The 14,762-nt window shown below is 50.3% G+C and overlaps 1 protein-coding gene across 9 annotated transcripts in view; it reads left to right on the top strand.

Moving 5' to 3' along the window:
- slc2a12 (solute carrier family 2 member 12) overlaps positions 1 to 14,762 on the top strand; it is a 133,649-nt gene that overhangs the window by 60,630 nt on the left and 58,257 nt on the right. For 5 of the 9 annotated variants that reach the window (XM_038799386.1, XM_038799383.1, XM_038799384.1 and 2 more), the window contains exons 1-3: positions 2,023 to 2,131; positions 2,774 to 2,888; positions 13,128 to 14,462. In XM_038799386.1, coding sequence (XP_038655314.1) covers positions 2,123 to 2,131; positions 2,774 to 2,888; positions 13,128 to 14,462 — 1,459 coding nt within the window. In that variant the 5' untranslated portion in view covers positions 2,023 to 2,122. Of the gene's footprint in view, positions 1 to 1,395; positions 1,578 to 1,992; positions 2,132 to 2,773; positions 2,889 to 13,127; positions 14,463 to 14,762 lie in introns of those variants that run through there. The other 4 variants (XM_038799380.1, XM_038799381.1, XM_038799382.1 and 1 more) reach the window with 4 other exon arrangements.

The following is a 14,762-nucleotide window of genomic DNA, read 5'->3' as shown; positions in this document are numbered from 1 at the left end:
TGTGCGAAGGAATCGACGGGCACTGCGCAAAGTTGCCTACCTGCAACCACTTTCCCCTCCATTTCCACATGTTGAATTGCCACCTCCTGATACCTCACACCTCAGTTCAATAAAACACATTGAACTCAATTCAAAGTCTGGAGCATCTTTTACTCAAAACTGCATCAAGTGGCAGCTTGTGTTATTCCAAATTACATAACACATCACCCTGCTCCGGAAACCTGACGCAGGAAAAAGTGCCCCAGATGGTTGGATTTTGTTTGGGGGGGTGGGATGAAATGGGAGTTGGGCCCACTCGACCCGGAAACTGACTGGAGTCAGCAGCACAGGGTTTCTAGGTGCGAGGGCAGGCAGGGTGAAAAGTGCCTCCGGCCCACACCCCTCATACCCCTCAGTACACCCCGCACACTCCCACTCCATGCCATCTCATGCCCCCTACCCAACTCCTATGATCCCCATAAACGCCATCCCAAACTATGCCCCTTTACCTTCTCCCATGTACCACTATAGTCCCAATACCAACTTTTGCCACCGACCACCCCCATGGTCTCTCTCTAAATCCCAAACCATGACCCTCACTCCCTTAGTGTCAAATGCCTGAGCCCTGTCGTGTTATTCACCCTGGGGTAACACGGACTGCAACTGGGATGCAGTTGTACTGGAAAGCAGACACCAAACTTAGACATTGGTTCAATACGATTTATTGAACTTCTGTAACAATGCACACAGCTTGCTGTGGGTTGACACTCTATTACTTTAAGTGTGCTAACTCTAACTATCTAGACCAGACTAGCTCTGAGCCACGTGTAGAAGGTGCTAACTAATATATACACCCTGACTGTCACTACAGTTGTCACCAGTGGAAAGAGACGGATTGCTGATGCCTCGTGTATTTTATAGTAGGAAGCCGCCCTCTAGAGTTCTATCTGGTGATTGGTTGTGTTCTGTCCTGTGTGTTAATTGGCTATCCTGGGTGTCTGTCATTGCCTGTCTTTACCTCGTTCTCTGCATGAGAGCATATTATGACAAGCCCCACCTCCTGCCACTCTCGCCCAGTCAAGATCAACTCCACACCTCTCCTTCTGCATCTCTCTCTCTCCCCTCCAAAACAATCGTGAAAGGGAAAATTATGGAGCTGTCAAGCATGGTATAACCTACCAAATTGAAAACCCATCCTACTTCTCAAATTGCTTCTTCTATTTTCCCAGCGCTGTTTTCCTGCATCTGAGTTTAGACATTCACCTAATTCCCTGGATGAAGAGAAGGTGTCTCAGATTGTGATGGTTCTGTTTAGCTTCCTTACATCTATTTATTTCTCCTTTTTTTAGACGTCTCTCTCTCTCTCTTTGTGTAGTTCAGTGCAAGGTAGTTATAGCAACCATATGGCACTGAGTCAGTTGTACTGTGCATGCAAGGTATGCAGGAAGTAAGTGAGTTTCTCTCCTGAAATTATGAGGTACTTTTAAATTACAATCAGCTCATTTGCATCCTACACCAAAACTGCAATTATGGCCTGACTTCGTCTTCAGGGGAAAGAGCTTCTTTCAAACTTGAGAATAGAACAGACAGAAGTTGAGGTACATAATTCATTTTTAGCAATTGATTGTAGTTTTTAACTCCTGCTGCTGAAACGTGATCCAGTAGATTGTCACGTAGAGTTGTGAGTTTATTTGTGTGTTTGCCTGGTTGGGGAGTCGCGCACCAAGGGATATGGATCTAAAATTAAGTGTAAATATTGAGGGGAAATGTTTTCAGTCGAGAATTCTGAGGCTGTGGAATGCACATTTGGAGCAAATGATTGAACAGAAACCAGAGGTGAAATTCAACTGATGACTGCACTTTTCGTGTGCTGTTGGTGGGGGGTGGGGAAATTAGGGTGTGTAGGGTTGGAATAGACGCACTTGCAGCGAACCTTTGACCCCCAAAACCTATATGATGCAATGTTTAGCTTGATGTAACCATCACGAGACCTATGGGGTTGAGCAATCAATCTCCTTGTGAGTCTTACCCAATACGAGTTTCTCTCCTAAGAGGGTGCGTGGAGCCCTAAATCATCCATGGTTAGGTTCTGTATAAAGTCAGCCAGCCATGGTATTGACAGCACAGATCCGGCTGGGATCTGATGTATATTGTATGTTTATTTATTTTGAATTTTTTTCCAATTAATGGGCAATTTAGCGTGACCAATCCACCTACCCTGCACATCTTTGGGTTGTGGGGGTGAGACCCACGCAGGCACGGGGAGATTGTGCAAACTCCGGGAAGTGGCCGGGGGCCAGGATCGAACCCGGGTCCTCAGCAGCGCCGTGAGGAAGCAGTGCCAACCACTGCATCACCGTGCTGCCCCTGTGTTTCTCGATTTTTAAAACCACAAGTGAATCTCGCTGTCGGTAATTCGTCCTGGTGGAGGCGGAGCATCGTGGAAGCCCGGGAGACTACCGGGTTGGGTGTTTACCGTATGCGCAGAGTAGAATGCATTCACGCCGCTGTCGAGACGCCAGAGCATGGCATGCCGTCGGCCACAATTTTATCTCACGCGCGATTCTCTGCCCAATCACGTGTTCGGATAGAGAATCCCGCCCTTTGTGTTTAGACAATACGCATTTTTACTGAAATAACTGAGTTTATTTGAACATAGAATTTTAATTCATGGCTTAACACCCTACAGTGATAGAAAGGCGTGTTTCATGTTTTTATGCTATGCCTGAGCCAAGAAGTTAACTCTTTGCACACAAGTAAAGGAGATTACATTTCACTCTGTTCTTTTCTAAAGCAAGTTGAAACAATGAAAACTGAGATGGAACTTGGAGAAGCCAATGAATCCGAGTCAACTGAGGTTCAAAATGATTTTGCGTATTCTATCCTGAACCAGCCTACAGCCAAAAAAGGTAGAAGCTTTATGTGCTGGTGAACTCCTCAAAGCTACGGTTACTTATCTCAATGTCCTAGCTCCTTCTCTTCTGACTTCACTGTTCTCCACACTCCTCTTATTCTCACCCCATCATCCATATCCTCTCCATCTCATCATTGAACCTGACATCTTGATCGCAGTCAAGGCAACCTCTTACTCTACTCTTCCTTCCTACACGTACAACCTACCGTGCTCCAATGTACTTCTCCCACAACCTCTTCATGAAAAAAGCCCCTTCACAAAATCTCTGCTTTGCTTTCAACTTTGACCAGCCGGTACGTGCAGGGTGCAATTTTCAGTCACGTTTGCCATCAGGGAGAACCATGACATGGGCAGAAGGTCCAGAGAGAATAGTGAAATGCGATTCTCTCTGGAGAGATTGCGCTTCCTGAACGCCAGTGACGTTGCAAGGTTCATGCCCACAGAGGGCGAGAGCCTCATTTTAATGGATTTAAATAAGTTTGAATATGATTAGCCAGCCTCTTACCACATGATTCTCCCTCACTGAATATTCAAACAACAGCTTTTTAATTTTTTTTATAAATTTAGAGTGCCCAAATATTTTTTCCAATTAAAGGGCAATTTAGCGTGGCCAATCCACCTACCCTGCACATCTTTGGGTTGTGGGGGCGAAACCCATGCAAAGAATGTGCAAACTCCACACGGACAGTGACCCAGAGCCGGGATCGAACCTGCGACCTCAGCACCGTGAGGCAGCAGTGCTAACCACTGCGCCACCGTTCTGCCCCAACACCTTTTAAAATGTAAGATTGAAAAACAAATATTTTTTATTCAATTAGGCTAGCATTCATTGCTCATCCCTAGTTGTCTTTGTGAACTGTTGCAGTCCCTGAGGCATGGGTACACCTCATGTGCTGTTAGGGAGGGAGTTCTAGGAATTTGACCCAGTGACAGTGAAGGAACAGCGATATATTTCCAAGTCAGGGTGGTGAGTGACTTGGAGAGGAACTTCCAGATATCTGCTGCTCTTGTCCTTCTAGATGATAGTGGTTGTGGGTTTGGAAGGTGCTGTCTAAGGAACCTTGGTGAGTTAATCCAGTGCATCTTGTAGAGGGTTCACACAGCTGCCACTGTTCATCGGCGGTGGAGGGTTTGAATGTTTATGGAAAGGGTAGCAATGAGGCGGGCGCCTTTTTCCTCGTTGGTGTTGAGCTTCTTGGGTGTTGTTGGAGCTGCACTCCAAGCAAGTGGAGAGTATTCCATTACACGCCTGACTTGTGTCTTGTAGATGGTGGGCAGGCTTTGGGTGGGGTCAAGAGGTGAGTTACTCGCCATAGAATTAATATGGCTAGTCCAGTTCAGTTTCTAATCAATGGTATCCCCCAGGATGTTGATTCAGTTGAGGGGATCCCTCCGGGGACACAGAAATAAGTATAGCCTCTGGGGGAGAGGGACATGCCTGTGGCACAGGTTTGCACTGACCCATGGCACTGTACCAACCTGGCAGTGCCAACCTTTGCCAGGGGGCAGTGATGGGGTGGGCCCTCTGGACAGCCACGGTGGAAGGGGAGGATCCATTATGTGTGGTGGGGATGAGTGTCAAACCATTGGGGTGTAATTTGCAGGCACAGGGAGCAGAGTGGCCAATGGGGGGGGGGGGGGGGGGGGGCCTGGGGGGAATGGGGAGATGCCAGCAATACTCCTGCAGTGCAGGGGGGGGGGGGGGGGTGTAGTGAGCCCAATAATTGTGGGAGGGTGGGAGAGCGAACCCAATGATTATGGGGTGGGGAGGCTGGAGAAGAGAAGAGCCCGATGATTGTGGCAGCGGGAGGGTTGGGGGGTGGGCTTAGGGGAGTTGATGTTCACCTCTAATCAGGACGCTCTTTAAAGATGCCCCCCCCCCCCCGATCTTTGTGGAGCCAGGCTTGCCGGCTCTATTGGGCCTCGCCCCACCAGACTGACAGTGCAAACCACGTCCACTCATTTTCTTTTCTTCGCAGAGGCTCAAAGTCTGGAGAGAAAAGTGGGCTGTGCAGCCGGAGAGCTACAGGCCTGTTTTCAGACAGAGCCCGACACTTTGAAAAAATACGATAAAGTTCCGCCCGCTATGACTCTAGACCAAACTAATCACTGTCTCATCTCTGCCCTTGGCACTTTTGCCCCTTGCAAAACTGTTACCTATTTTCCAGCCTTGTTGCCCTTTTTGGTGCATCCTTATTTTCAGCCTTTGATCAGAGGAGTGTAAACTTAAAGGTACTTGCTGCATAACTGGCTTAGTCATTAATGATTAAATATGGCTTCACTACGTCAACTCCATCATATTTTACTTTCTACAGCTGGAACCATCCATTACACAACAATCATCCTGGAAAGACAATTCCATGCTCCTTTGTTTTGAACCCAACCATCTCTTCATTGCCCACAACTCTCACCTCATGCACTAATGTTGTGTTGACAGATTTATTCATCTCTAAGACCAAATAAACTGTGTACCTGCCTCCACTGCTTCCTTTTCTTCTCTCTCAGCAACATTTCCTTTCCAGAGTTTCCAAATTGTTCTATCCCAGACCTGTTACTCTGGACCGTCCACTCTCTTGAAGGCTTATCGCACCCATGAAACCCATCTTTGGTTTCCTCAATCGTGCCCGCATGCCATATTATCTACTTCAATAGTTCCCTTTCATCCATCCAGCGCTCTTTCCTTGTCCCTTCTAACCGATATTGTTAACCTCTTTTCAAACACCCATATTTGATTCACCAATCTTCTCCCACGACATCCATCCCTCGAACTTCCATTTCTTCTTCATCTTGAATGTCGCATTGGCTCCCAGATCCATGCCTACCTTACCTGAAACTTGCTGTTATGATAAATCCAGTTACATTTTCAATCCTTTTCACGGCACTGCAACAGCTCTAGCCAAAGTCATGAAGACACCTATGTAACATTGACTGTGGTGCATTATCCTTTCTCGCCCTCCTGAAACTTCCTGTAGCGTTTGATACAATTGGAAATGCCATTCCCCTCCAGCACCTCTTTTCCATTGTCTAAATCTTTGGAACTGACCTTGTATGGTCACATTCTAATTGAATATAGGCAATGAATTAGCAGCACCTTCTCTTTGCTGATATATACCCTGTTTTTGGATGTGTGCGAATGATACTTAGCCCTACAACTCTCTCACTTCTTCTTGACTGCATCCATGTTGTCAGTCTTTTTGTCCATTGTCAAGTGTTAAATTGGTCACAAATCTGGCTCAAACTGGGAAAGAGTACACATTTGGTATAGTATGTGCAACAAGCATCATTCCTTGTGACTGATTCCACTCTGTCCTTTGCCAGTTTTCTCATGCCTACCAAAGATTGCAGGCTTGTGCTGCTTCCTCAAACACTTTGCTATTGGTAGAAGAACTTTCAACTCGGTCATTCTTAATTATCGGAATCCCTTCTCCAAATCTTTCTATATTTTAATCTGTCTGTGAGGTCCACCTCTTGGGCCTTGCATTTCATAACCTCTTCTAATTTCCCTCTTCCTGTCTTATTGCTAGTTTTTTTTCTTGTATTTTTGAAATATCTTGGAATGGTTTTCTTAGCTAAGGATGCTATGCAAATGTGTATTATTGTTGTTAGTGGACCTTTCTAAGTTGCACGTTCATCTGAAAAGATTTTTTTTGCCAATCATCTCAAGTCTCTCAACAACTTCTACAGAATGTCAAAAATATTTACTTTCAACTTTATAAATGTCAGTTCTAAAAATCAGTTTGATTTAGGAACAATATTTAAAGTTGCTTTGTCTGTTATAGGGGTTGTTGCTATTTCAATAACTGGGTCGGATTAGTCCCTGGAAAAGCTGTTTTATGGTTCTTTTGCCTCAAAGAGTTACTTATGTGAGTGCTCAATTGACAGCATCTTGCAGTCTATATTACTAAGGATCAGAATCCTTGGAGGCATTGAAACTTTCTTGAAAGATAGTTTCGCTGGGGAATTCGAAGAAGAATATGTTGATCGTGACAGCAAAAAAGTAAATTCTGCTCACCAGCAGCCCTTGTTTGCAGACATGCTGAACTGTCAGCACACCCAAATAGATGAACAATTCACTGCCACTGTTGTTGCCGTGTCTAAATCTTCCAATAGCATATGTAACCTTATTTATGGATCTGCAATTGGTCTGTTATCACCTAATCTGTCTTTGAGTAAAAATGGTGCTAATTTGACATCAAGGTGCATGACACGCAAATTCGTGAACCATTCCATATTTTTGGGCAGTACAATAACACACTAAATAGCACTGTTGCTTCACAGCTCCAGGGTCTTAGGTTCGATTTGGGTCAGTGTCGCTGTGGAGTCTGCATGTTCTCCCTGTGTCTGCGGAGGTTTCCTCCGGTGCTCCCATTTCCTCCCACAAGTCCTGAAAGATGTGGGGTGCGATTCTCCGCACCTGCGAAAAATCGCGAAATTGTCGTAAAAAACGGGCGCGTTTTACGACGGTCGGGAAGGGTCCATTTCCCAACTTATTCACGTCCAGGAAATGGGCTAGGAACGCGGCCGTGTCAATCACGTGCGCGATGACGACGGAACGCGGTGACGACACGATCACGCCCACGTGACGCCGCCCGACGCCGTAAAAAGGCGCGGGCGAGCACAGAATCTGTAGGCCATGATGTCGGAGCCCAGGAGAGCTGCACCTCGTTTTGTGGAGGCCAATGTCGAGACGCTGCTCGATGCTGTCGAGCAGAGGAGGGGTATCATCCGCCTGCGGAGAGGGCATCGCCAACCTGCCAGCGCGGTACGCCAGGCCTGGCGTGAGGTGGCTGCTGCCGTCAGTGCTGTGGGGCAGACCCCTCGCTCTGCAGAGCAGTGCCGATAAAAGCTTCACGACCTCACCAGGGCTGCCAGGGTAAGTGCCAAGAAGGTGCCCCCTGGTCACAACCATCCCTCCCACCCCCCATTACTTATTCACCCACCTCCCCCCCTGGCACGGGGGGGTGGAGGGGGATTGGGGCAGAGTTATTTGAGGGTGGTTCACAAAGTTGTCACAGACCCAGCGCTCTGGCCCCGTGGAGAGATGCAATCGTCTTATGACAACTTGACCCCCAAACTGTGCCAGTATCTGAACGGACTGCTGATACCTGCCGTATTGTAATGATCTACCTATGTACCCTCCCCCAACAGGCCAAGTCCGCTCACAACACCCGTGAGCGGCATCAGACTGGAGGGGGTTCGCCCAACCTGCACCCCCTCACCACATTTGAGCAGAGGGCACTGGACCTTGTTGGGGGGTCTGCCACCCGGGATGTCGCGCTATGCGAGGTTGGCGGAGCTGCAACAAGTCAGACAACCCTCCTTGACAAACACCCACCCCTCCCCAATCCTCTGTCCCTTCACACACCCTGCCCACTGGGATACCTCCCCCATCCTCTGCCCCTTCACACACCCTGCTCACTGGGATACCTCCCCCATCCTCTGTCCCTTCACACACCCTGCCCACTGGGATACCTCCCCCATCCTCTGTCCCTTCACACGCTGCCCACTGGGATACCTCCCCCATCCTCTGTCCCTTCACACACCCTGCCCACTGGGATACCTCCCCCATCCTCTGTCCCTTCACACGCTGCCCACTGGGATACCTCCCCCATCCTCTGTCCCTTCACACGCTGCCCACTGGGACCGTCCAGCGGCCTGCCGAGCAAATCTAAATAACCCGTCTCATTCTCTTCCCTAGGACGTGATGCTGAACGACCAGGGCCGTCTGGCTGCAGACGGACACAGGCATCTGCCCCCACCTCACCCGGGGCCGCACGACAGAGGGTGCCCGATCAGCGGGGAGTCCCATCCTCCCCAACCCAATCTGCGGATCAGGACGCCCAGAGGGTGGCGAGACCACAAGCCACGGAAATGGCCAGGGATAACCCTCCGGACTCTGAGCGGCCCCACACCATTGAGGAGGCGCTAAATTGCGACACCATCGGGCTTGCGGCACTGCTATCTCCCACACCATCCACCATCCTAGAGACACTCACCCCGGCGGGCCTATTTAGTGATGAGTCTCCTGGGTCACAGTCTGGTTCGCACATCACAGCTGAGCAGGTACAGCAGGTGGAGGTCGGAGCAACCGAGGGCCCGGACTCGCGGAGGCCAGACCAGGCCCAGCATGCAGCTGGCTCCCAGACGTTTTCGGAGTTCCTGGAGTTTCTCAACCCACCCGCACAGCCGATGCCTCAAGAAACCCAGGGAGACAATGATGGGATGAGGGCTGTCTTCCAGACTCTGCAGACGCTGTTAGAGGAGTCAAACCGCGTCCACGAGCAGGGAGTGGTGCCGCTCATGGCAGAGACCCAGTCCGACACCGCACGGATGGCATCCGCGGTGGAGGCAATGGGTCAGGTTATGCAAGGCGTTGGGGTTAATGTGCACACGTCATCCTCGGCCCTGGACAGGGTTGCCCTCTCACAGGCAGCAATGTGCCAGAGGCAAAACAACATTGCCGGCGCCCTGCAGGCCTTGGCCCAGTCTCACCAGGTCATTGCCCAGTCGCAGCAGTCAGTCGCCGAGAGCATCAACCGCCTGACACATGTGCTGGATGGCGTCGTGCACACACAGGTTGAGATCGCACAGTCCCTGGCGGGAATGTCTAACTCCCTGGACTCCGTGTCTGCAAACCTTCGGATCCTGGTCGATACCGTTGCAGGCCTCCAGGACTGGCAGCGCCAGGTGTCGGTGGTGCGACGGGGCACCTCCCCGCTCGCACCTCTGTCCCAAAGTGAGGCCCGGGGGCCACCGGGCTCCCCGAGGGAGGAGGAGGTTTCGGGGCCCGTCCCATTAAGTCCATCACGGGACGTCCCGGAATTCTCGGCCTCCCCCCGTCCCACCCCTGGTGCATCGGGTGGGCAGCAGGCAGAGCAGGGTGGCACAATGTCACCCGAGACGCCCGCAGAGCAGCCTGGCCCATCAAGGCCGGGTTGCCCCAGGAAACGCTTGGCCAAGGAGAAACGAGTCGAGTGGGGCGATTCGCAGCAATCCTCCTCCACTCCTGCTGTATCATCTGGGGAATCACTGAGACGTAGTTTTAGGGCCCGTAGGGCAACTAAGATAGACACTGAGTAAGTTGGCACGGGTGAAGGGCACAGTTTAGTTGTAGGGGCTAGGCACCTGTAAATAATTGTTAACATTAAACGCACTGTTCCACCTTACTTGTAATACGGTGTGATTGTTCCACAGCCACAGAAATCGTGATGGTGACCGAGTGTCGCTGGGGTTGACGAGCGGTGAAACTTCGGTGCCGGGTGTGCAGTCCCTGCCCCTCCCCCCCACCCCCCTCCCACAGCTAGCCCACGCGGGCACGTGATAGAGTGTCCATGACGAACTCAGAGGCCACCAAGGTGGATGGTTCAGCTATTGCCATGGGTCAGACTCTCTCTAACGATTCTGAGCTCACAGCTCTTCGCAGAGCGGGCTGTCATCATTCCACATGGCACTGATCACACCCGCTGACACAGCCATCAATGTTGTGCCATAACGTCTGGACCCAGTGGTAAGGGTGTACACTGAGAGGGGGTTGGGGGGGGGGGGGTTTGTGGTGGTGGAAGTTGTGTGTTGACCCTCTGCACGACTAGCGATGCAGGTGGTGGTTTGGTGTTCAGCGGGGACGTCACATGCGATGCGTGAACCGTGCTGCCACCAAGGCGTCGCGTGCCCGCCGTCCTCGCTGGGTCCGTCGTGCCGCCTCCTGGACATCACCAGCACCTGGGTCGTGTCTGCGTGCTGCGCCTGACACTCCACCAGCCTCCTCCTCCTCCTCCTCCTCCCTCTCCTCCTCCCTCTCCTCCTCCTCCTCCTCCTCCTCCTCCTCTGTGCTGGCACCACTGCCACTAGCTTCTCCCTCCGCCTCCTGCAGCAGGTCATCTCCCCTCTGCATCGCGATGTTGTGCAGCGCACAGCAGACCACAACAATGCGAGCGACCCTGTCGGCCTGGTACTGCAGGGCCCCTCCGGAGCGGTCCAGGCACCTGAATCTCATCTTCAGGAGGCCAAGGCAGCACTCCACCACACCCCTGGTTGCTGCATGGGCCTCGTTGTATCGTGTTTCCACATTGGTCTGAGGCCTCCGTATAGGCGTCATCAGCCAAGACCTCAGCGGATAACCCCTGTCGCCTAGCAACCAGCCCCTCAGCCGAGGGGGACGTCCCTCAAACATCGCAGGGATGAACGACTGCGCCAGTATATAGGAGTCATGCACACTCCCTGGGAACCTTGCACAGACATTCATGATCCTCATGTGGGGGTCGCATACCACCTGGATATTCATGGAGTATGTCCCCCTTCTGTTTGTGAACACGTCCCTGTCCCCTGCAGGCGGGCGCATGGGGACGTGAACACAATCGATTGCCCCCTGCACCCTCGGTATCCCGGCCACGCTGGCAAATCCACGAGCTCGTGAGTCTTGACTTGCTTGGTCCTCGGGAAAGGTGATGTAGTGGTCCGCGATGGCATAGAGGGCGTCGGTCACATCCCGGATGCACCTGTGCACCGATGACTGGGAGATCCCAGAGACGTCCCCGCTCGGAGACTGGAAGGAGCCGGTCGCATAGAGGTTAAGAGCGACCGTCACCTTGATGGCAACCGGGATCGCGTGTCCTCCCCCCGTTCCACGTGGGGCGAGGTGCGCCATGAGGTGACAGATATGTATCACCGTCTGCCTACTCAGCCGGAGTCTCCTCCAGCAGGTGATGTCCGTCATTGTTAGGAAAGAGACCCGGACACGGTACACCCTCGGCCTTGGTCATCGCCTCTGGCGTCGTGGCTGCACCCTCACTCTCTCCTCTTCCTCTTCCTCCTCCTCCTCCCCATGCTGCTCGACGACTGGCAACTCCTTGGCCCTTCCCTCTGCTGCTGCAGCTGGCCCTGCATCCACTGCGGGTTGTGGGTGTGGATGCTGCTGCATCGCCAAATGCAGTGCAGCGGCCCCAACCACTGCGCAGAACATAGCCGTTCTGTTCACAGACATTGTGCTAACCTACAGAAGGGTGGTGGGAGGCAGAGAAACGGGACATGTTAGACGGAGGTTAGTCGACACCTCGGCAGCCGCCTGCCACGGGATACCTGTGTGTCCCGGTGGCCTGGTCGCGCTGCTGTCACGCGGGCAGCCTAACCCCTGGTCACTTTCGCATCCAACGGCCAGTAAACTATGTCCTCCTCACCGGTGTGTCAGTGGCCTGTGGCCGTAAGCCACAGGGGAACCAGCGGCCGTGTCCTCGTGACCGGCACACCATGGCACGGTGGCAGACATTGTGTTACGGGGTTGGACGGCTCACTCGCTCAATCTCTACCTAACCCCCCCCCCCACTCCCACTCCCACCCCCCCCTCCATCTCCCCCACTCCCCCCTCCGTCTCCCCCACTCCCCCCTCCGTCTCCCCCACTCCCCCCCTCCGTCTCCCCCAGTCCCCCCCCTCTGTCTCCCCCACTCCCCCCCCCCTCCGTCTCCCCCATTTGCGCCGCCCGCTATTCTCCGACCCGTCGTGAGTGCGGAGAATCGCGCCCGTGCTGTTTGGTAATTTGGACATTCTGCATTTTCCCTCTATGTACCCGAACAGGCGCCGGATTATGGCAACTAGGGGCTTTCCACAGTAACTTCATTGCAGTGTTAATGTAAGTCTACAATAAAGATTATTATTATTATTATTTATGGAACTACATGTTGGAAGTAGTTCTGTAGTATCACAGAGGCAAAGAAAATCCAGCTGTCATATTGGCTGCTATGTAAGTTTGACGCAAAATTGCTGGGGGTCTATCATGTACGTGCAATTCCTACTGCCCAATTTTCTGAACTGCATACAGATGATTCACGATGCAGAGGCTGAAGAGCAACACAATTTTCCCCTGAACTACTCCAATCCTACAATTTGTACAAAGCACCACGCAAATTGTATAAGAATGCCAGATTGCAGCCTGGTGATTGCTTGCAACACAAGAATTTAAAGAAATCTCAGGTTTTCCATAGCCTAATGCATGCTCAGAAACATTAGGTTCCATTTGAACTGCTCTGCGATATTGGACTGGGTCCAATGTATCCCATGGCATTTGCAAATATAGTCTCCAGTAACAAGACCCAATATCCCCAATGGGTAATGTGAATTTGTTTGGATTTGGTGAAGCATGTTGCAGCCCACAGGAGGCATTTAGGTAAATCCTCAAGGTTTATTTTAATTGACATGTACAGCTTGATCATCGGAAGTCTAATCAATTAACTTTTCTTCTAGCGCCTATTCGCCCGATTCTCATCGTTGCATCTGTAATTGCTTCTGCAAGTGGATTTAGCTTTGGATATGGAATTGCAAACATTTCTGGAGCTCTTCTACAGCTGGGCACTGATTTCCAGCTTACCTGTGAGGAACAAGAATTAATTGTAAGTGGACTCTTAATTGGAGGCATAGTAGGTTCACTTGTTGGTGGTTACATCATCGATCGCTGGGAAAGACGGATTGGAATCATTGTAACATCTTGCTGTGTTATATTGGGAAGCATCATTCTGTCAGCGTCTACCTCCTACCCAATGCTCATTGCAGGCCGCATCATCGTGGGAGTTGGTACAACGTCGGGTGTATTTTCAGCCAGTATTTATCTATCGGAGATTGCACCACCAGACAGAAGAGGCTTGCTGGTCGCGCTGATTGAATTCATGACTGTTATTGGTGTTCTGTTCGGCTATATTTTTAATTATACGTTTTCTAGCACTTCAGGTGGTTGGCGATACATGTTCGCAATTGTTATACCACCAGTCGTCCTGCAAGTCATTAGCCTTTTCTTCCTTCCACCAAGTCCTCGGTTTATGGTGAAGAAAGGTTATGATGAAAAGGCAAGTCTTGTCCTGAAGAAGATTAGGTCATATTCCAACATTGATACTGAACTCACGGACATCAAATCTTCCTTGGCCACTGAAAGTAATTATACATTTTTAGATCTGTTTAGGGCAAAGAACAACATGAGAATGCGACTCTTGATAGGATTTGGCTTGGCCCTGTTTATGCAAGCTACAGGCCAAGTAAGTGTTCTATTTTATGCATCCACTATCTTAAGATCTGTTGGTTTTGCAAGTGAATCAGCAGCAACACTAGCTTCAGTCAGCATGGGACTCATTAAAGTGCTTGGCGCAGTTCTAGCAATGTCCCTCATTGATCAACTAGGACGTAAAATGTTTCTGTTCATGGGAAGTACTGTTACAATTGTATCATTGATTATATTGGCACTGATGATCCATAAAATCCCAATAAAGTTTGAAGATATCTGCAGATACCCTAATCTCACTCATCACTGGCAAGATAATGTCACATCTACACTGTCTGGATATAATTCAATGGCTGTCACTGCCTTTTCTTCAAGTACAGACTTCAGTTCATCAAAATCTAGAAACCTCTCAATAACAGATCAAGGCAATATGGGAATTGCAATACTGCAAAATACATCCTCCTCTCCATTTATGGGAAGCCCTGAGAAAGATGGACATGCGAATGAACAAGTTTCTCCTGTGTTGAAGTGGTTGTGTCTTTGTTGCCTGCTTGTCTATGTGGGTGCCTTTTCTATAAGTTTTGGACCAGGTAAACACTTATGTAGAAGTTACTCCTACGCAGATGATACCATTGGTGGTAAACTTTATAATGTTTTAGAGTATTGTAATGGTTAGTGTAATGGTTATAAACTGTACGCGAGGTTGTCCTATAAGGGGATCAGGGGTTGTGGGGAGAAGGCAGGAGAATGATGATGAGAAAATATCAGCCATGATTGAATGGCGGAGCAGACTCGATGAGCTGAGTGGCCTAATTCTGCTCCTATGTCTTATGGTCTTATAACAACTGAGATATCGATGGAGATTATTTTTTGTTTTCAACATGACGTGC

The sequence above is a fragment of the Scyliorhinus canicula genome, chromosome 6 (assembly GCF_902713615.1).
Source record: "Scyliorhinus canicula chromosome 6, sScyCan1.1, whole genome shotgun sequence".
Classification (NCBI taxonomy): Eukaryota; Metazoa; Chordata; class Chondrichthyes; order Carcharhiniformes; family Scyliorhinidae; genus Scyliorhinus; species Scyliorhinus canicula.
This window is presented reverse-complemented; position numbering and strand designations above follow the sequence as displayed.